Source organism: Leucopleurus acutus (genome assembly GCF_964270905.1).
Source record: "Leucopleurus acutus genome assembly, chromosome: 14".
Classification (NCBI taxonomy): domain Eukaryota; kingdom Metazoa; phylum Chordata; class Mammalia; order Artiodactyla; family Delphinidae; genus Leucopleurus; species Leucopleurus acutus.
In genome coordinates this window covers 74,555,517-74,576,715 of record NC_139156.1, presented here as the reverse complement: position 1 = coordinate 74,576,715, position 21,199 = coordinate 74,555,517, and the positions used below count along the sequence as shown (strand labels likewise).

The following is a 21,199-nucleotide window of genomic DNA, read 5'->3' as shown; positions in this document are numbered from 1 at the left end:
AGTTTTAAAAATTCTAAATAAAAGGAAAGATTTGAGAGTTTATAAAATATTAGAATGAACTAAATTCATGTAAATTTTTTTTTTTTGTACTTTTATTTTATTTTTGGCTGCACTGCACAGCATGCGGGATCTTAGTTCCCTGACCAGGGATCAAACCCACACTCCCTCCATTGGAAGCATGGAGTCTTAACCACTGGGCCACCAGGGAAGTCCCTCATGTTAATATTTTATAAAAGCTCATGTTAGTATTTTATAAATAAAAGAGATGGAAGCTCTGAAGAGATGAAGAGCAATTTAAAATATTAGAACAGTTATCAAACATTTAACCTGCAGATATGTAGATATGTTTCACTGGTGAGTTTTTCCAAACTTTAAAAGAACAGATAATATTAGTGCCATATGATCTACTTAATATATTTTAAGAGGCCAGCATTATCTTCATATCAACCCCTGGCAAAGCATGTATACATAAACATACACACACACACACACACACACACACACATACACACACACACACACACTTCTACCTTATCTGTAGGCTAGTATTACTTAGGAATATAGATACAAATGGGGTCAAAGTGGCAAACTGAGCATCTACATCTGCCCTATCTGACACCGTAAATCCTTTGTAGAAGTGAATTATTAAAAATAAAAAGGCATATTCGTATTGGAGAATGAGAGAAGTGCCATTAGGAGATCTAAATTTTGAGAAATTTCTGTAAGATGACAATAGTTGTCATAGGGTTGATTAATGGAGGAGAAAACAGTCTGGAACATATTCAGGACAACACTGAAGATGGGGCTGCCTTGCATCCTCTGAGCTCATAGAAGACAGGGAGTGGTAGAGTATCTGTGCTTTTCTGGAAGTTGTGCTGAACAGCAGGCATCACAGGCACTGACCTACAGGCTGAGGCAGTGTGTGTGGTCCCTGGAGCTAGAAAGGCAGGGTAGGGTCCTAGGAATACTGAGTTGTAGGGTGGATAGGGAGCCCCAGACTCCAGAGGTGAGCCGTCATTGGCACATTTTGCCCAAGACCACGTTTAGCCCCTCCTTCACTATTGCTGGAGATAGACCCCTGTAATCATAGCTAAGAACCAGGGGTGTTTGAACAATGATTTTTGAAACAAAAATGAGTGGCAGCTAACCACAGCTAGCCAAACATTTGAGGGAAGCTAACACAATGAAAGAGGCACCAAATTTTAATAAATAGAAAAATTAACATATGAGAATATGAATACAGGTAGAAAACAACTTTAAATATATGTTTAAGGAAATTAGAGAAAATGTTGATTTTGTAAAACTGTTTGTTGCTAAAAATAGAGTCAGAACTTGGAAATTGTGAAAATATAAAACTCAGTAAATGGGCTGAATAGCAGATGGTCACAGTTGAAATAGTTTATAAACTGGCAGACAGGCCAAGAGACAATGTGAGAGAAAAATTGAGATGTGGGAAATCAATTCAGAGGCTCCCAGATTGTTTAATAGGAGTTCCAGAAGAGAAAGAAAAGAGAATAGAGAGGGGAGGAAATAGAAGAAAACTTCAAAGAACTAAGAAAAGATAAGTCTTCTGGCATTTGAGAACAGAAGTCAAGGGACAATCCTAATAGTTTCCAGAGACGCCAAAAATAGCAAAACCTAGCTTGTCTACCAAGGAATAATAGGTTGGCACTCGCGGCCTTCATGATAATATTGGTATTAGAAGATAATAAAATGATACCTTGAAAATTCTGAAGAAAAATAACTTCGATTATAGAATCCATATTTGACTTATTTGAGGGCAAAATAGACATTTTTGAACACTGAAGAGCTCAGAGGTTATTTCTCACAGACCTTTTCTAATTCAGCAGAATGAGAATGAGCACATTGAAAGAGGAAGACCTGAGAATAAAACAGTGGTCAGGGGCTTCCCTGCTGGCGCAGTGGTTAAGAATCCACCTGCCAATGCAGAGGACACAGGTTCGAGCCCTGGTCCAGGAAGATCCCACATGCTGCAGAGCCAAGCCCATGCACCACAACTACTGAGCCTGTGCTCTAGAGCCCATGAGCCACAACTACTGAGCCTGAGTGCCACAACTACTGAAGCCCATGCACCTAGAGCCCGTGCTCCCCAACAAGAGAAGCCACCGCAGTGGAGAAGCCTGCGCACCACAACAAAGGGTAGCCCCTGCTTGCCACAACTAGAGAAAAGCCTCTGAGCAGCCACAAAGACCCAATGCAGCCAAAAAATTTTATTTAAACGCAGCCAAAAAAATTTTTATTTAAAATAAATTATTTTTAAAAAGTGGTCAACAACAGCAAGAACTTAGTAAAACTTTAGTTTCCTTAAGTACTTGTTGATGAAACACATAATAAAAAAGAAGTTAATAGCAATTTAGGATTAAAAAGTCAAAGGATATATACATGGTATACATACATGTATGACCTAACTCTGTCCCAAGAGACCCAGAAGCAGTGACATCTTTAGAGTAAAAGGCATACCCAGCTCCCAGATCTTAGTGCTGGGACAGGAAATAGAGGAGCCTGGAGCATCTTGTAGCTCTAGAAAGTAAGGAGATATTCAAACAACAAAAGGATGAGGGTATGTCAGAGGGACACAAGAGCCTGAAAGGGCTCCCAGTGGCAAAGCTGGAACAATTTGAGCAACAAAATAAATAACCTAGGACTGGATTATAACACTAGAATAAAATAAATATCCATGAGTCCATACTGATATAAATAAATTTGTGAGTGAGTAAATAAGTAATAATAATGAATGAACTGGATAGATTGATAGGTTGATTAGATTAGGGGGAAAAGAGACAGATCTTCCCTACCAAATTCTAAATAACTTGTAGATACTCCCTTTTCCAGAAGGTGGAGCTAGGTGACTCACTTCCAAAGAAACAAGTATGAAAAAAGAAAAACTAGTAGGTTTCAACAGAGAAATTTGGCAGACACCACCTTAAACCAAGTAATGAATGTTAACATTACTAGTGTTGTCATGTACCCCCTCATATGATGTAACAAGAAAGGCACTTCACCCCTGTGGTCTTTCTTCCAAAAACCTATAACCCCAGCCTAATTATGAGAAAAACTTCAGACAAACCCAAATTGAGGGACATCCTATAAAATACCTGACCATTACTCCTCAAAACTGTCAAGATCATCAAAAACAAGACTGAGAAAATGTCACAATTTCTCAGGAGACTAAGGAGACATAACACCAAATGCAATGTGGTCGCCTGGACTGGATCCTAGAACAGAAAAAAGGACATTAAAGGAAAAACTGGTGGAATCCAAATAAAGTCTGCAGTTAGTTAATAGTAATGTACCATTGTTGGTTTCTTAGTTTGGACAAATGTACCACAACGGTGTAAGATAAGAACATTTAGGGGAAGCTAAAGCTACAAGAGAAGTATATGGGAACTCTTTACTATGTGGCAACTTTTCTGTAAATCTGAAATTATTTCAAAATAAAAAGTTTATTTATAAAAAATTTTACTTGGAAAAACAAACCAGAAGAAGTGCAAAATGGACTCAGCCTATGAGGGTGAAGAGCGAATTTTCTTGTCTGGTTTGGGAGGATGTGGGCGAAGAATGATTTGAAAGTGGATTCATTCTAAGATGTTGTATAGAAAAATAAGTTTAAGTACTTCCATTTCAAGTTGTAGTTTCACCAGTTTGTAACCATTGCAATTTATTTAACCTTTCTAAGCTTCATTATTCTCACTTAAAAAGCATAAGACAAAAGTTTGCTCTCCATAATGTTTAAAGTTGTATTAGAAGTAAATAGGAAATACACCAAATAGGAAAAAAATAGTTAAAAGGCATTTGATAATAATTCACAGTAAATATATTTAAATAGTCATTCTTACTAAGAATGCATTAAAACAGCAGTGCGATACTTTTCTTCTGCTGTGAAATCGCTGTTTTGAAAAACAGCCATGTGAGTGAGGCTGGTGGGGTAGGGGCTCCTCCGTCCCTGCCAGTGGTGTGGGAATGCAGGTGAGCCTTCTGGGTCAGGAGTTTTCAAACAGGTTCATCCCTCTGATCCAATAATTTCCACTCCCAGGAGTCTCTCCTGAGGAAATAATCAGAGGTGTAGAGTAGCAATATGCATAATATTGACAAGATTGAAAGCAAGCAAAACTCTAATAATAAAATGATAAATTGAATTATAGTATATACTGTGGTGAATGTTGTGTGTCAAGAGGAAAGTGTTCATGAAATGGAAATAAATACAACAGTGTAAATGTAGAGGTAAATGTGAAGTTAAAAAATGGTAAATGGTGTATATATATTTTAGATATTTTAATGCTATAATAGCTAGTGTTTTTATGTACCCTTTTGTTTGTGCAAGGTACTGTGCTGTTTTTTATACACGTTAACTCATTTAATCCTGTAGCAACCTTTGAGGTGGGTGCTATTATTACCCCTGTTTTACAGATGAGGAGACAGCTGTGCATGGATGAGTGCCCCTCCCCTAATGCACAGCTGGCCAGGATGGGGCCAGGAGCCCAGGCAGTGTGGCTCCATAGTCTCCACTCTGTTATATTAATTCATCAAATAGTGAACGTCCATTCTATGCCAGCCATTATTCACTGCTGTAACCCCAGCACGTAGAACCATACAGACATGATTGTTGTTCACAAGAATCTTCAGTCTGGTAGGAAAAGACAGAAAATAAAATCAATTAACACATACCATGCAGATCATTAAAACAGGCTGCGTTGTGAAGAGTGATTAGGTGGTATCTGTGTTGCGTTGGGTCAGAAAGGCCTCTCTGAGATGGGGCTGTTGGAAGGGCTTCCGAATGAAAGGAAGGAACCTGCTACACAGTGACTGGGGAAGGCAGTGCCAGGCAGAAAGACAGCTAGTAGATTTCCTAAGGTGGCTGGAGCACAGGGGGCGAGCGGGCACAGAGCTGGGCCAGGTCATATAGAGCTTGCTATACCCCTGTAAGGGGTTTGAATTTTATGTAAGTGTGATAGAAAACCTTGGGAGTTTTGGTTCTTTGGATAATGGATTGTGTGTGGCTCTAGCTGCAAGTAGCCAGTTAGGCTTTTGCAGTAGACCAGGGGCGGTGCTGTGGCTTGGGTGAGGATGGTGATTGTGGAGAAAGGTTTGGCTATGATTTAGAAACAGAACTGACAGAGCTTGCTGGTAGATTAGATGTGGAGAGTGAGGGAAAGACAGGAGTGGCAAGAGGAGAGATCAGGACTTCAATTTGAGCATGGTAGGTGTGTGTTGGTTATCAGACATCCAAGGGAAAATGCCAAGTTGCCAGGGGGATTCGTGGACCTGCCGTCTGTGAGCAGCTGAGGGCTGGAGATGTAGGTTATGTGTGGATAGCTGCATCTCCCACATGCTTAGGAGAAAGAGTAAAATGCAATAAAATATTAACAATCAGGGATTGTAGACAATATGAGTTTCCTTCTACTTTTCCTCAGTGAAAATGTGCTGATTTAAAAATCAAACAAAACCAATGACTCTTTTCCCCAAGTCTGATAATATTTGAAGAATTTTTAAAGAAACTAAAGTTATAAATGAAGTCATAATATTTATAAAATCAGAATTGGCCTGGGGTAGAAATGTCAGAGTGGATGTTTTAATACTTTGCACCAGGATTATATATATTATATATTTTTGACAAAGGAGATAAGAATATTAGAGCCCACTCTTGGTTTTGCCACAAAACTTATGCCTCTATAAATTTATTTATTCATTTAACAAGTATTTATTGAAAGCCTATCCTGTGCCTTGCATTGTTCTAGGTACTAGGGATATAGCAGTGAGCAAAATTAATAGCGAGCAAAATTAACAAAAAGTTCTGCCCTCAGGAAGAAGCCTTCCGCCCCCCACCAAATGTTAAAGGAAAATTTGTATTTCATTTATTAGCTCCTACTTGAGCCAAGTCCTCAGTACTGCCTGGTTCATTCTGTTTTCCAGAGTGGTTCTCCCATTCTGCACAGCAGCTTTTTCAGACTGTCTCACTCTTCTCAAAAGCTGCCTCCTCTACAGACCTGTATATTCCTATATTCCTGCTATCTGCAAGAATTTCCAGTCTGTGGTTGCCCTACAGATCACTGAAATTCATTGTGTACAGAACCTAGCTCCACATCATCCATCTCTGGACTGGTCCCCACCGCCCCCAACCCCGTGCTCCTGCTCTTGTGGGGGAGGTACCGTCACATACCCATTGTCAGGACAACAGTCTGCTGTCATCCTTGGATGATCCTTCCGTCTCAATCCCTGCTCCTGCCCATGGAGTCACTTGTTGACTTCTGTCAATTCTGTGTCCTAAATCTTTTCTACATCCATCAAATTTTTTTTCTTTCTGGACATACCATGACAGTCTATACCACCAGCCTCTTATCCCCAGATTATAACTGTTGCCTCTTAACCAGCCTCACTGCCTCCGTTCTTGCCTTCTTACCTCTTCTCTCTCCTTATCTCTTCTCCCTTATCATCCAGAATGATCTTCCAAAAACATCATCTGATCACATTACTCCTTTTGCTCCTACTCTTCAGAGAACCCCCATTACCATTAGGATAAAGCCCAAACCATGTGACCAGGCACACGTAGTTCTCTCTGATGTGGCCCTGCTGATCCCTCTAGGCCAGGGGTCAGCAGTCTGTGGCCTGCAGGCCACATCTGGCCTGCTGCCTAGTTTTGAATGGCCCATGAGTTAAGAATGGTTGAAAAGTATTTTTAAAAGGATAATATTTCATGGCACATGAAAATTATATGAAATTCACATTTCAGTGGCCTTAAAGTTTTTTGGAACACAACGTGTTCATTTGATTATTTAATTGTTAATGCCTGCTTTCACACTACAGTGACAGAATTGAGTAGTTGAAACGGAGATTCTATGTTCTGCAGAGCCTAAAATATTTACTGTCCAGTTCTCTATAAAAGTTTCCTGAGCCCTGCTTCACATTTATGGGCACCTCTACTTCTGACCCCAGTGTTTAGTCCCACCATCTTTCACCCACAGTGCTCTCTTCCATCACAGGCCTTTGCGTAAACTGTTCCTCTGCCTGGAACTTTCTCCCAGCACATCTTTCACTTAACTAACTCCTACTTATCTCTCAGATCCCAGCTCTAACTTCATTTCTTGGAGGAAGCTGTCTCAGAATGCTGCAGCTTGGGTGAGGTGCCTGTCTCTCTCCTCTCTGTCACCCTCCTCACATCCATATCCTCATTTCCCTCCTTACCCAACTCAGATTCCATGGTTAGCTGTTATCCACAGCCTCTTTTTTGCCATACACTCACCTCCTTCATCCCTCACTCCTTCCAGTGTTTTCTCTTAGAACCCTAACCTGGTTAAGGACAACTCTGTCAACCCGGCCCCAGAGCAGCAGAATGTGGAGAGTGAGAGACACACAGTCCCACTACACAGCATAGCTTTAAAGGTGACCACAGGCCTCAGGAGTCCCAGACTGCCCTGAAATCCTGTGCCTTACCCTAGTCCACCCACTCTTTGTCCTCCGAGCCCGCCACACTATCCTTCTCATGCCTCCCAGCAGCCCTCACCACTCCTCACTCTCCACGTATCTGTTTCATTTAGAAAAGAGAAGCAGTCGGATGTTCACTTCCTTATTCTCCTGTCATGAGATCCATCGGCCTCACTGGCTCTGTATCCCATTCTCAGCCTCTCTCCAGTCCCAGTGGAGGAACTGCCACATTCCTTCCTAAGGCCAGCTCGTCCTTTTGTAGTGAACTACATGGAGCTCATCCCTCATGCCTAAACAAGGGCGCCTCTCAGCCATTCTTCACTCTCTCCTATCCTAACATTTTGCCTCTTCTAGATCATTGCCATAAGCCTATCAAAATACTGTAATACCACTTATGTTTGGAAAATGTAATAGCTGTTTCTTGACCTGGGGCCTCATTCTTTTTGCCCTTGTTTTCTGAGCTATTGCCACAGTTGTTTCTTTACTGTTTCTCAAACACTCCAAGTGAGCTCCTCCCTCAGAGCCATTGTACATGCTTCTGGAATGATCTCCACATATTTGCATAGCCCACTCCCTGATTTCAGTAGGGTCCCTGCTCAAACGTTATCTCCTCATAGAGGCCTTTTGTGGCCATTATATCTAAAATAGGCTTTCTATCTTGCTCTCTTTTTAGCCTACGGCATCTTTCTTTCCAGCATGTGTCACCACTTGAGACCTATATTTATTTATTGGTTATTTTCCCATCAAAACGGAAGCTCTGTGGTAGCAGGGATTTTGTCTCCTCTGTTCCCTGCTGGGTCCCAGCTCCCAAAACCAAGTCCAACAGATTAAAGACTTGTTGAATGTATGAATTTTAAAAGGAGGTTTATCAAGCTTCAACTTTTACTTCATTCTGCAGGTGCAGTGTCATCAAAGCTCTGATTTTCTTTTTCTTTCTCTGCTTGGACTTCAGTGGTGACTGCTCCATTTTAAAACTGGTTTCCCTCATGGTGGGAAAGGACTGCAGCAGTTCCAAACTTCTCATCTATACCCTACACCAGGGGTTGACACACTTATTCTGTAAAGAGCCACATAGAAAATATTTTAGGTTTTGCAGACCATACAGTCCCTGTTCCAACTATTTAATAACTCTGCCATTGTACCACAAAAATACCCATAGACAATTTGTAAACAAATGAGTGTGGCTTTGTTCCAATACAGTTATTTGCAAAGCCAGGTGGTAGTTGCTTACTCCTGCCCTACACCATCCAAAGAGAGCAAGTGTCTTTTCTAGTAGCTCTCAGAAGAATGAGGGGGCTTTGTTTTCCAAAGTTCCCAATAGCCCTCCTGTTTTAGCATGTTGACCTGAACTTTGTCTAATGCCTAATCAGTTCCTAAGTGAGTAGGGTGAGACCGTCTCACTGGTGTAGCGTGCTCACGGCCCAGTCTGACGCTGCCAGTGGAAGGAGCGTCCCTGAAACTCACGGGCTGCATGGGGCCAGGTAATTACCAGAGCAAAACTGTACACAGTTAGGAAAGCGGTAGGGGAATGGATGCTGGCCAGGCACCAAATAAGGTCTACTGTGTAGAAGTGATCAGTGTATTACGGTATGTGCTTGTGCAACTGGTGTCCTCCTTAAACAGAATGTAAGCCCCCTGAGGTCAGGCATCAAATTCTTTGATTGTTAGTAACCTCAGCTTGCACCTTCTACAAGGTTTGAACAAATTAAATTGAAAGTAGAGAACAAAAGTATGGGCACCAAGTGGGGACAGCAGGGTAGGGGGTGGGGCGGTGGTGGTGGGATAAATTGGGAGATTAGGATTGACATACACATACTAATTTGTATAAAATAGATAACTAATAAGAACCTGCTGTATAAAAAAAGTAAAATAAAACAAAATTCATAAAACAAAACAACAAAAAAGAAGTAGCAAGAATCCTATGCTCATGGGGATTACTGTATTTTTGTTGGTTTTGTAAGGATTTAGTAATATAAAGGCATCTGATCCATTATCAGTCACATAAATGCCAGGAAAAAGTATTATTTGGAAAATATTTTTATTTGTTTCATTGTTGATTGAAACTACTTCTAGTTTTTGAGGGATTAAATTGAATTTTGTTTTTTAAACTTAAGGTTCACAAAAAGGATTCTGGCTTTTGGCGAGATTTTGGCTTTGGAATGACTTGTCAGTATCGATCAGATTTCCTGACCATTGGTAAGTATACCTTACATTTAAGGATAGGACTTTAGGTATATACTGTAATATGGTATTTTTCTAAAAGGTCTCAGATGTAAATGTTTTCCTATTAAATTTTGAATGTCTGAGATTAGCTGAAGAGTCTGGAAATATGAAAGGCAAAGTGAGCTTATAATTAGTGTCTTTGAATAGAAAAATGAGGTCATAATGATAAAATAAAATACCCATATTTGCAGTTGTTTCGAGTACTCTTACAAAAGATCTGTACCTGGCTTTGGTGGTGTACTCATGAATTGTTACAGCTAGAAATAATGTTGGGTTATCTAGTCCAAGGGCTTTCATATTTTTTACTTGGAGGGGAAACCACGGATTTCTTGAACATAATGCAAAATCCCAGTATTTAAAACAAATGGGAAAACACCTACTCTTTCTAGCTCTCGTTGAAGTTGGAGTGGGGAACTTGGAATCACTGGCTTAGTTATCCACTCTCCTAAACCAAAGCTAACCATGAAGGATCTCATCTAAGCTACCTGCCCCACTGTACCTTTAGTCTCACCCAGCAAAAATTAAAGTATCAGAGCTTAGTTTAAGGAAGCAGGCTGAAACCTGATTCATTCATTCCATGTCTCCTGATTCATTCAGGGGCTACCTTTCCACAACGTGTTAGAATACATGGTATATATATTTTTTAATAGAATATATTTTGTGTATTTTTTAGGTCCATCTTACCTTCATTTTTATAATCAGCCATTTGTTTTGGAAATTCCTACACCTTGTCTTTTTTTTTTTTTTTTTTTGGCCATGTTGGGTCCTCGTTGCTGTGCGTGGGCTTTCTCTAGTTGCAGCGAGGAGGGGCTACTCTTCTTTGCGGTGCACAGGCTTCTCATTGTGGTGGATTCTCTTGTTGCAGAGCACAGGCTCTAGACGTGCAGGCTTCAGTAGTTGCAGCACACGGGCTCAGTAGTTGTGGCACACGGGCTTGCTCCACGGCATGTGGGATCTTGATCAGGGCTCGAACCCATGTCCCCTGCATTGGCAGGTGGATTCTTAACCACTGTGCCAGCAGGGAAGTCCTCTACCTTGTCTTTTTATCTCTGTAACAAATGATGGAAAATCAGCAAATAGTAATAAAAAAGACTATTACATGAGACTAATGCCTTTTTCCCTGATTTCTTGCTTAATAAAATAGTAAGGATACATCACTGCCTTCTGACCTCTGTTATTTCTCACTGCTCCTTTCTCATTGTTTTTTCCTTGTATTTCTATTAGATACATGTTGGAGCAGTTAATGGTGTCCCACATTTCTCTGAGACTGTTCATTTTTCTTCAATTCTTTTCCTCTTTGTATTGCATAATCTCAATTGATCTATCTTCAGGTTCACTGATTCTTCATTTGTTAGTTCAGATCTACTGTTGAGCTGCTCTAGTGAATTTTTCATTTGAGTTATTGTGCTTTTTAACTCTAGAATCTCATTTCTATCTCTTTATTAATACTCTCTTCTTGATGAGACGTCGTCATCTTACTTTGTTACTTCTTTAAGCATGATTTCTTTTAATTCTTCGAACATATTTATAATGGTTGTTTTGAAATCTGCTAAAACTGACATCCGGGCGCTCTCACAGGCAGTTTCTGTTGCGGGCTTTTCTTTTGGTATATGGGTCACACTTTTCAGTATTCTTTCAATACTTTTTTGAAAACTGGACGTTTTAGATAATATTTTGTGTTGATTCTAGATATTGACTCCCGCTGCCTCCAGGGCTTGTATTATGTTTTGACTTTGCTTATTCATTTATTAATTGACTTGGCTTTACTATTTTAGTGAATTCTGTCTCCCTACCCTCTGCGTCCCAACAATATGAAGCTTCTCATGTCTCTCATCAGGGCATGTTGCACAGCCATCCTGGGATGACGTTGGATTTAGCGGGGCTCTCTTTGACTGTCTCTTTCCATGCCTGTTGATGTCACTTCTACCTATTAGGCTGCACTAATTTGCTCTGATTTGACAGTGCTCTGGGACATAAATTGCTCCGTAGTCTGAACCAATTAAATCGAACCCTTTTGCAGGGTAGTTTTTGGGGCAAGTTTTTGAGGTTTGCTTGGACCCAAGGAGGGCTGTGCACATGGCCTGATGTTTCCCTGCCTTAGCTGTCTCTTTGCCTGCCTCGTTCTGGTAAACTGGCTGGCCTACATTTTAGCTTGTTCTAATGGGGCTACCAGCCTCCTCTTAATTGTTTACCACCAAATCTCCAGTATTTTCAAGAGCCCCCTTAGGCCTGAACTTCTGCACATTCTCTTTTAAATAAAGTCAGTTCCTTTGGGAAAAGCTCTGGAGCATTTGTTCTTATGGACTGCTGCTTCCCCTGAGCCTCTGCTCCAGACCTGGGGGTGGAGATAGTGGCACACTTCTCTCAGAGGGACACCCCTGCTTTATGAGCAGGACATTAGGTGGCAGCAGAAGGGACTACTCCCTCTTGGAGAGCCTCTACCCTATGAATGTGGGCTGGGTGAGAAAGGGAGCCCCTGCCCTCTCAGCAGCACTTGTTTGCAGTTTAGCCTCTTTCATTTGGAGCTTCTGTTCTTGTCCCTCTTTCCTGTCCTTCTGGTATTCCCATTATACATATGTTACACCTTTTGTAGTTGTCCCGGTAGTTCTTGGATATTCTGTTCTGTGTTTTCTTTTCTTCCCCTCCCCACCCCCCGCCCCCAGTCTTCTTTCTCTTTGCTTTTCAGTCTTAGAAGTCTCTATTCACCTGTTCTCAAGTTCAGAGATTCTTTCCTCAGCCAAGTCCAGTCTACTAGTGAGCCCCTCAAAGGTATTCTTCATTTCTGTTACATTGCTATTTATCTTTAGCATTTCTTTGTGATTCTTTCTTAGGATCTCTATCTCTCTGCTTACATTAACCACCTGTTCTTGCATGTTGTCTGCTTTTTCCATTAGAGCACTTAGCATATTAATTATAGTCATTTTAAATTCACAGTCCTTTAGTTCCAACATCCCTGCCATATCTGAGTCTGGTTCTGATGTTTGCTCTTTCTCTCTGATACTGACCAGGGTTCTTAGCCTTCCCCAATCAATGGAAGTTGACTAGAGGCCGGACAAGAAATTCATGCAAGGCTTTATTGGGGCCCCTGCTGCAGCAGCCGGGGAGTGAGAACAAACGACAGGTTCCCTTGCTTGCTCACTCGCTGAGGCAGGGCGAGCTTGTTCCTTATACGGGGTGGGGGTAGGCGTGTGTCCAGGGGTCGGAGCAGAGGGGTGGCTTAGATGGTCTGCCCACCCCTTGGTGGGGCTGAGTGCAGGGGGCGTGCGCAGTTCCCTGCTTTTGCTCCTGACACCCAGTTTTTGCTCCAGGCTCTTTAGAAGTGGCAGTTGGGTTTTTCGATCTTTTGTATCTTTCTATCCATAATTTGCCCCAACTGCGCAGTCATGCAGTTATTTTTCGTCCCATACAGTTTCTTTGTATTTTCTTGCTTCGAGGAGAGGTGTGTCCAGGTGTAAGCACTGCAGCAAAGGGTCCCGGGTCCCAGCCTGTCTCACTTCAAACTGTTTTTTGATTTTTAGTTTGCCTAATTTTTTTCCTCATAGCTGAACATGATGTACTGGGTAAAGGAAACTGCAGTAACTAGGCCTTTAGTGATGGTAAGGTGTGGGAGAAGAGGAAGAATTCTGTAGTCCTATGATAAGGTCTCAGTCCATCTTTAGTGAGCCTGGACCATGAACTTCACAATCGTTTCACAGACACAGCCCCCAATCTTAGGTGGGATAGGATGGCCAGAGTGGGCTGGAGTTGGGTATATCCCTTCCCCCAGATAGGTTAGACTCTGGTAAAATAGTTTTTCCTAAACACAGGCCTTATTAAGAAGAACAAAATGCCCTGGCATATTTCAGAATGGTTACTTTCCCCCTCCTTCTGAAAGCGCTAGGGGATTTTTCTCCAGTCTTCACTGTGAGAACCTGGTAGACCTAGAGGTAAAACTCAGAAAAGTGTGCAGGCCTCTCTGGAATTTTCAACTCTTAGACTTTTCCACTGAGCCTCTAGCAATTCATCAATTACAGTTCAGATTTTCCTACCCCAGTACTGGTTCCCCTGGAGATTTCTACTAGTCCATTTCTTCCCTAATAGTTGTGATTCTGTCTTACCCACCTATCTGTGTCTTCACAGTTTGCCCTGTGACTTTATTTCTCCGAGGGATCTGAAAAGAGTTGTTGAGTTTTCAGTTTGTTCAACTTTTTACTTGCTGTCAGGATGGAGTGATGACTTCTAAGGTCTGTACATGCTGGACCAGAAACCGGAAGTCCTCTGTTTATTTTTATGCCGTCTCCAATATTTGAGGAGCTTATTCGTATCTACAAGGAAGAAAAGCCAAGATATAATCAGACATAGCATTTAGTAAAGCTGTGACTATTTAAAGTAATATTTTTCAGAGATCTCAGGATTATTGTCATCCTATGAGAGTGAAATTAAGTGACATAGAATTATTTGACAAAAGACATAATTTGGAAACCTAGCTTTTAATTAAAGAATTAATTTTTTTCTCCATTTTTAAGAATCTTTTCTAGCTTTTCAAAAAACTCAAAATAGTTTGTATTCTCCATGCTTCTTTAAAGTTAGTTCAGCTTAAACCAATTTGGAAATAGTGTGAACTCTATCTCCCTTGCTCTAAGTAAGGCTCTAAGTGACATTTACATTGCCAGGTCTACTTGATTCTTTTTAAGTTCTTAATTGAGCAGCACACACTTGACCATTTCTTTCTCAGGATGCTTTCCTCACTTCACTACTGTGATAGCACATTCTCCAGAATTTTCTCCTTCTGGGGCCGCCTCTCAGTCTGTTTTGCTGACTTGTCTTTCTCTGCCTGTTTACCCTCTAGATATTGACATTTCTTAGCATTTAGACCTGGGCCCTGTTTTCCCTGTAAACTCTAGTAATTTCACCCACTTCCATGGCTTTAAATCATCTGTGTGCCCATTCTCAACTTTATGTGTCCACCTTGGCCATTTCTTCTGTTTTCCCCTCTGGAAAGTTTTCTGTGACCCAGAAGAACTTGGATCTCAAAGGATAGAAAGAAAACATAATAAAACATTAATGGTGGTGATATTGTGGGTGATTTATGTTTCCTTCTCCTTTATTTGACTTTCTAGAGGTTTTCTGTAGAACTCTGAAGTTTACAAAGTATTCTCAAATGTTTAATCTCATTTTGATACTCTCAACAACAGATTGTGAGCTTCTAGACGTCAGCTGGTAACTGGATTTCTAAACCAGGATGTCAGTCCTCTACTTCGGGTGTCTTTGGATTATACCGTGCCATCTCATTTGAAGCAGAATGTTTAAATGTTTATCAGGTTTGACTGTGCTCTGGCTGCCAGGCAGTTATTTAACAGTGTGAGTTTTGATCCTGCAGGTGGATTTGATATGGAAGTAAAAGGTTGGGGTGGAGAAGATGTTCATCTTTATCGAAAATACTTACATGGTGACCTGATTGTGATTCGGACTCCGGTTCCTGGTCTTTTCCACCTCTGGCACGAGAAACGCTGTGCTGATGAGTTGACACCCGAGCAGTACCGCATGTGCATCCAGTCCAAAGCCATGAACGAGGCCTCTCACTCGCACCTGGGAATGCTGGTCTTCAGGGAGGAGATAGAGACGCATCTTCACAAACAGGCATACAGGACAAATAGCGAATCTGTTGGTTAATGTCATCAGTGACACTTAGTCTGAACCACAAACCAGCACTATTTAGCCTTAATTCCAATTCTAGATGCAGTGCCTCTTTCAGAGAAGACATGCTTATCTTTTGTGTTCTTGCTGACATTACTTTAGCAATTTAACTTAGTGTGAGAAGAAAAAGCAAGTTTTGCAATGCAAAGTCTCTGTTTTGTGAGTATACTTCACTATGGAATCATTGACCAATCAAAATCTGGTATTTGTTCTAAGAGTAGCTTTGAGTTAATTTTACCCGGCTTCATGTTCTGATGTGTATCCTGGTTGCGTCTGGGCTGAGGGATGGAATGTGTTGTGCTGAAGGTGGGTCGGGAGCATCCTGTTCCCAAAGAGAGGACGGAGTGTTACGGATGGAGTGTGTGGATAAGGGCTCTTCACCTACCGACCACTGAGTCAACCTACTTGGTTTTAAATTAAGATCTTTGGGCAGTTGCTTAAAGGATCCTTTTTCACTGAAGCAGAGAATAATTAAATGACACATCTAAAATCCCCAACTAATCAAGAGAAGGCAGAGACAAAAATCCCTCAACTTTGTGTTGTTGCCTAGCCCCCTCAATGTCTGTTTTTAAACAAATGGGTAATAGTAGAAAATACTAAGGTTATAATCTGTGGCTTGATTAAAAATATAATGTGTTACAAATTTAGCATCATGTTCAGGATTAGGAGTCAAAGTTGCTGTAGACTGTTTTGAACAAACAGAAATAAACATGGAAACGTCTTTAACAGAACAGTTAATTATGCTGGAGTGTAGGACACTAGGGGTGTCTGGGACATCAGTTTACATGAGCCAGGGCCCTATCAGGGCCTTCTTGTGGTGGTTCAGAATAGATGAGCATAGCATGGTGTCGTGTGTTTTTGGCTTTGTATTGTCTTATTTAGCATGGATCCATAATGTATGTATTATTCTTTTTTCTAATATGTTAATTAAGCTACATCTGTGTTATTATAATACTTTGAGTTGAGGAGGAGTTTCACTGAAGGAAGAAAAACCAAACAATTTAATGAGGTATACCATAAGATCATACTGATTTGAGAAAAGGGGAGGATGGGAAGGTTGTCTAAATGGAAATCTGAATTACAGAATATTTTAGAGAAATATATAACTTGCAGATAGAATGATGTTTTAATTGAGGTGTAAATTATATTAAGGAGACAAGATGAGTAAGAAATTATATTCAGATATGACTGTACTGTGTTATTTATCACACATGGATCTTTTACCATATGGTCAATTGCTAGATCCACAAATTGGAGATATGGTGAAAGGCATGCATAGATTTTTGAACCTTTGGCTTTTAAAAGGGACCTATATTGAATTCTTTCTATTTGTATAGAAACCCCTGAAAATTCATAGAAGACAAATCATTACTCTTTTTTCTCAGTAAATCATATCATCTGAAATATTATAAATCCCAAATTTCTTGGTGCTACATGAATTCAATTTTATAATAACTCTTACTAAATATTCTTACAAGTTTTTAGTTGGGGTAGCATTTAGGCTTAGTTTTTTAAGATGTGTAAAATGTTCTCTGCAAAATTGTTCAGGCCATTGTCTCCTTTTATATACAGTTATTTATTGTGAAGACCAGTGAATTAAGGTATTTAAAGTGAGAGAACCTAATTATTTGCAAAAGTGAGTTGTAGCTGGTTTTTTGACAGAATCAAATGATTTTTTTTCCTTTTTTAAAAAAAAAAAAAGCTTTTCATTTAAAGATGGAAGCTAAGCAATGGAAACATTACTCTGTTTTTGACAGTAAAAGGTACCAATAAAGTATTTTATTACCGAAAGTTAAATGAAAATGTGATAAGTTAATTTCTTTCTGTTGTAAAATATCATAAATACAGAAAAGTGTTTGACATGTAAATGTGTACTTTAAAGAATAATGAAGCCAACGCTAGTGCACCAGCTATTCAGATTAGGATATAGAACATTACCAGTGAAAAGTCTCTGTGTGCCCTTTCTCGATCACATACCCTCACCTCACTCTCTCCATAATAGTCACTATCCTGATTTTTGTGATAGTTTTTCACTCATTTTTCTTCACAGTTTTCCCAACTATGTATGTATCTCTACCCAATGACTATTTTGCCTGTTTTGAATTTGTATGCATATTATTTCATTATACTCTAACTTTCAGTATTTTGTTTTTGAGGTTCACTCATGTTAATCTCAAAATTAATTCATTTTCATTACTGACTGGTATTCCACTGAATGAAAATACTGTAGTATTATTCTACTGTTGATAGATATTTGGATCATTCATCATTTTTTTTTTTGTTTGCTTATTTGCTTTTGCTATCACAAGCAATGTTGTCGTGAATACTGCTGTGCGTGTCTCTTAGGAGTGTGCGAGAATTTCTCTAGGAGTAATGATGCTAAGTCATCGGTTGTGTGTACGTTCAACTTACTTTCCGAAGTGGACCACCTCCAGCACTGTAAGAGATTCACTTTGCATCCTTGGCAATACTTAATTTTGTCAGACTTATTAATTCTTGCTAATCTAGTGGACTTTAGGCATGAATTGTAATTATAATTTTCATTTCCAGTCTTTTTGCCCATTATTATAAGTTCATAGGAATTCTTCACATATTCTGGGTACCAATTCTTGTTGGTTAAATGTTTACAAGTAACTTCTCCCAGGATGTGGCTTGTCTTTTCCCATTGTTGATGGTACTTTCTGATGAATAAAAATTAACTTTAATGTGTTCAATTAATCTTTTTCCTTTATGTTTTCTTTTTATTACTGATTTATGACCTCATAATAGAGAAGGGTATCGTAAAGCTATTGTTCTGTATTATCTTCTAAATACCTCATACGTAGCTTTGCTTTTTCCCAGTCATAAAAGTGGAAGAGGTTTTGTATATTATGTGACGTAAGGATTGCATTTCACTTTTTTCCAGCGTCGCCTTACTATGAAGTCCATATTTTACCCACAGATCTGCAAAACCACTCTCATCCATCAGATGTCATACACACACAGGTCTGCTCCTGAGCTCTCATCTGTTCAGCAGATTAGGCTGTCTCTCACCACGTTATCACATCACAGTCTAATATTACTGTAACATTATAGGAGTTGATAATTTCTGAGAATTAATCCGCTCACCTTGTTCTTGAAGATTGTTATGGCTGTTTGCAGCCTTTGTACTTTCATATAAGTTTTAGAATAAGCTTGCTAACTTTAATGAAAACTTGTGAATTTTTATTAGAATCTCATTGAATCTATAAGGTCACTTTGGGGAAAATGTACATCTTTATCTGATCCTTGAACATGACCTTATCTATTTTGGTCTTTATTGTCTTTCAATTAAGTTTTATACTTTTTCACACAGTGGATTTTTGTGTATTATTTTTTGAGATTTTTTTTCTAGGTAGTTTGCATTTTTTATGCTATTGTAACTATCTTTTATTTTTATTGTCTATTGCTGGTATTTAGAAATCAGACTGATTTTTGTGTGTTAATTTTTGTGCTCAGTTGCCTTGCTGAGCACAATTGTAATAATGTATTTCTAGTTTCTTTCGCATTTTTCTGTTATGTATGAGTAGTAGAAGTTTTGTTTCTTACCAATTTTTATATCTTTATTTTTCTTGTCTTACTGTGCTTGTTAGGATTTGTTGTGCAGTGTTGACTGGAGTGATAGTAGAGGACTTCCTGCCCATATTTCTTATTTCAAGGGAGACATTCTCAGTGTTTCATCAGTAAGTATGGTATTTGCTATAGGTGTTTTTATAAATACCCTTTATTAAGTTAATAAAGTTACCTTCTATTATTACTTGGCAAGTTTCTATCATGCTTGAGAGCATTTATCAAATGTTTTTACTATATCTTTTGAGATAATTATATGATTTTTTCCCATCTTTAATATGTTAAATTGATGAATTAGGTTAATTGTCTGAAGTACCCTTGCATTCTTGGGGTCAGTGCCAATCTGTCATGATATGTTATATTATCCTTATACATTGCTGGATTTGGTTTGCATGCATACACAAACACATATTTATTTACATATTTGTATATATTTGTGGGGGGGTGTATATTATATATGTACTTTTTTCAGGTGTTTTTCATCTGTGTTCATGAGTAAGATTGCCTGTGTATATACTTCCTTTCTCACCCTTGGGCTTTTCTATTAAGGTTTTACTAGCTTATAAAATAAGTTACAGGTGTTCCTTTGTACTCTGTTTCTAGAAAAGTTTTGTAAGACTGTAATTATTTCTTCCTTGAATATTTGACAAAACTTCCTGAAAGCCACCTGGGCCTGAACTTTTCTATGTACTAAGATCGCTGATCACTGGTTCAATTTATTTAATGATTGTGGAACTGTTCAGATTTTCTGTTTCTTCTAGTCAGTTTCGATTGAGTTCTTTTAGGTAAGGTGCTGTTTTCTAGGAATTTATCCTGATAAATTTGAAATTTTAGATGAAATGTACAAAGTTGTTTGCCATTTCCTCTTGTTATCTGTGTAATATGTATGTGATCTATAGTGATAGCTTCTTTCTCATTCCTGATACTGTTTATTTGTGCTTTTCTTTTTTCTTGAATAGTCTTGCCAGGTGTTAGCAAATTTTTCTCAGTCCTTCCAAATAACTGACCCCCTGCCAGCCACATATGAGAGACCCAGTTGCTTCACATTCTCCCCAGCACAGTATTTTCAGTGTTTTTAATTCAGACTCTTTAATTTCTGTTGGGTGTGTACAGTTATCTCCTTTTGAGTTTAGCATAGTTTATCATCAGGGAAATGATGTTGAGTATATTTTCATATGCTTATTGGCCATTTGGATATCTTGTTTGTGAAATGCCTATTCCATTTTTTTGCCCTTTTTCTTTAATTGGCTTTTTTTTAAATTGATGTGTAGGAGTTACTTATATATTCTGGATATGAGTCTTTTGTCAGATTTATATATTGCAAATATCTTCTCCCAGGCAGGGGACTGTTCTTCATTCTCTTAATGTTATCTGTTAATAAGCAAAAGTTCTTAGTTTTAATAAAGTCCAGTTGATCGGTTTTCTTTCTTTTATGGCTAGTGGTTTTGGTGTCCAGTTTTAAAAACCTTTCCTACTCCAAAGTAAAGAAGAAACATTCATGTTTTCTTTTAAATGCTTTATTGTATTGCCTTTCATATTTAGATCTATGATTCATATAGAAATAATTTTTATATAGTATGCAGTAGGAGTCAAGATTCATCCTTTAGCATTTCTTTTAGTGAAGGTCTGATAGCAAACTCCATTTTAGTGTATAAATATCTTTATCTCATTTAAGAAATATTTTTTGAAGTGTTGAGAATTCTAGGTTGAGAAATCTTTTAGCACTGTCAACTTTAATACTACAATCAGTTATTTTACCAGGAAAAGCGAGTTTATTCGGGAATAGCCAGAGGAATTGCAGTTCTGGGTATGTGAACTACGGTGGACCATAGGCAAATCAGAGAGCAAGGAAAGGAAACTTGCTCTCTAAGGTAAAAGGGGGAATTGGGAGGGACTGTATTAACCCAAGGGCCCATTGGAGGAAGCTGGGAGTTCAAAGTATGGAGGCTTCTCATTGGTGGGCTTCTGTAGTCTCTGACTGGCTGGCCTGTGCTCAGGGGAGAGAAGTTTTCTTCTTCCTGGTTGGTGGTAAAGCGGGCAACACCTTTCTGTGATGGAGATGTTTGCTCTCTCTGTAATTGGTGATGTGTAGCTAGGTATGAGAACTCCCCCTCCAGGCCTGTCCCAACTCTGACTCTAGCTCAGGTTTCTTTAATTCCACAGCACATTGATGTTATTATTCCACTGTCTTCTGCCTTCAGTTATTTCTGTTGTGAAGTAAGCTATCAGCTTAACAGTTGATAATGCCTTTGAAGGTAATCAACCTTCTTTT

General features: G+C 39.2%; 1 protein-coding gene across 2 annotated transcripts in view; it reads left to right on the top strand.

Moving 5' to 3' along the window:
* Window positions 1-18,018, top strand: part of CSGALNACT2 (chondroitin sulfate N-acetylgalactosaminyltransferase 2) — a 49,398-nt gene extending 31,380 nt beyond the window's left edge. For both annotated transcript variants that reach the window (XM_082854715.1, XM_082854714.1), the window contains 2 exons: window positions 9,555-9,636; window positions 15,023-18,018. In XM_082854715.1, coding sequence (XP_082710841.1) covers window positions 9,555-9,636; window positions 15,023-15,315 — 375 coding nt within the window. In that variant the 3' untranslated portion in view covers window positions 15,316-18,018. The remainder of the gene's footprint in view (window positions 1-9,554; window positions 9,637-15,022) is intronic.
* The last annotated feature ends 3,181 nt before the right edge of the window (window positions 18,019-21,199 follow it).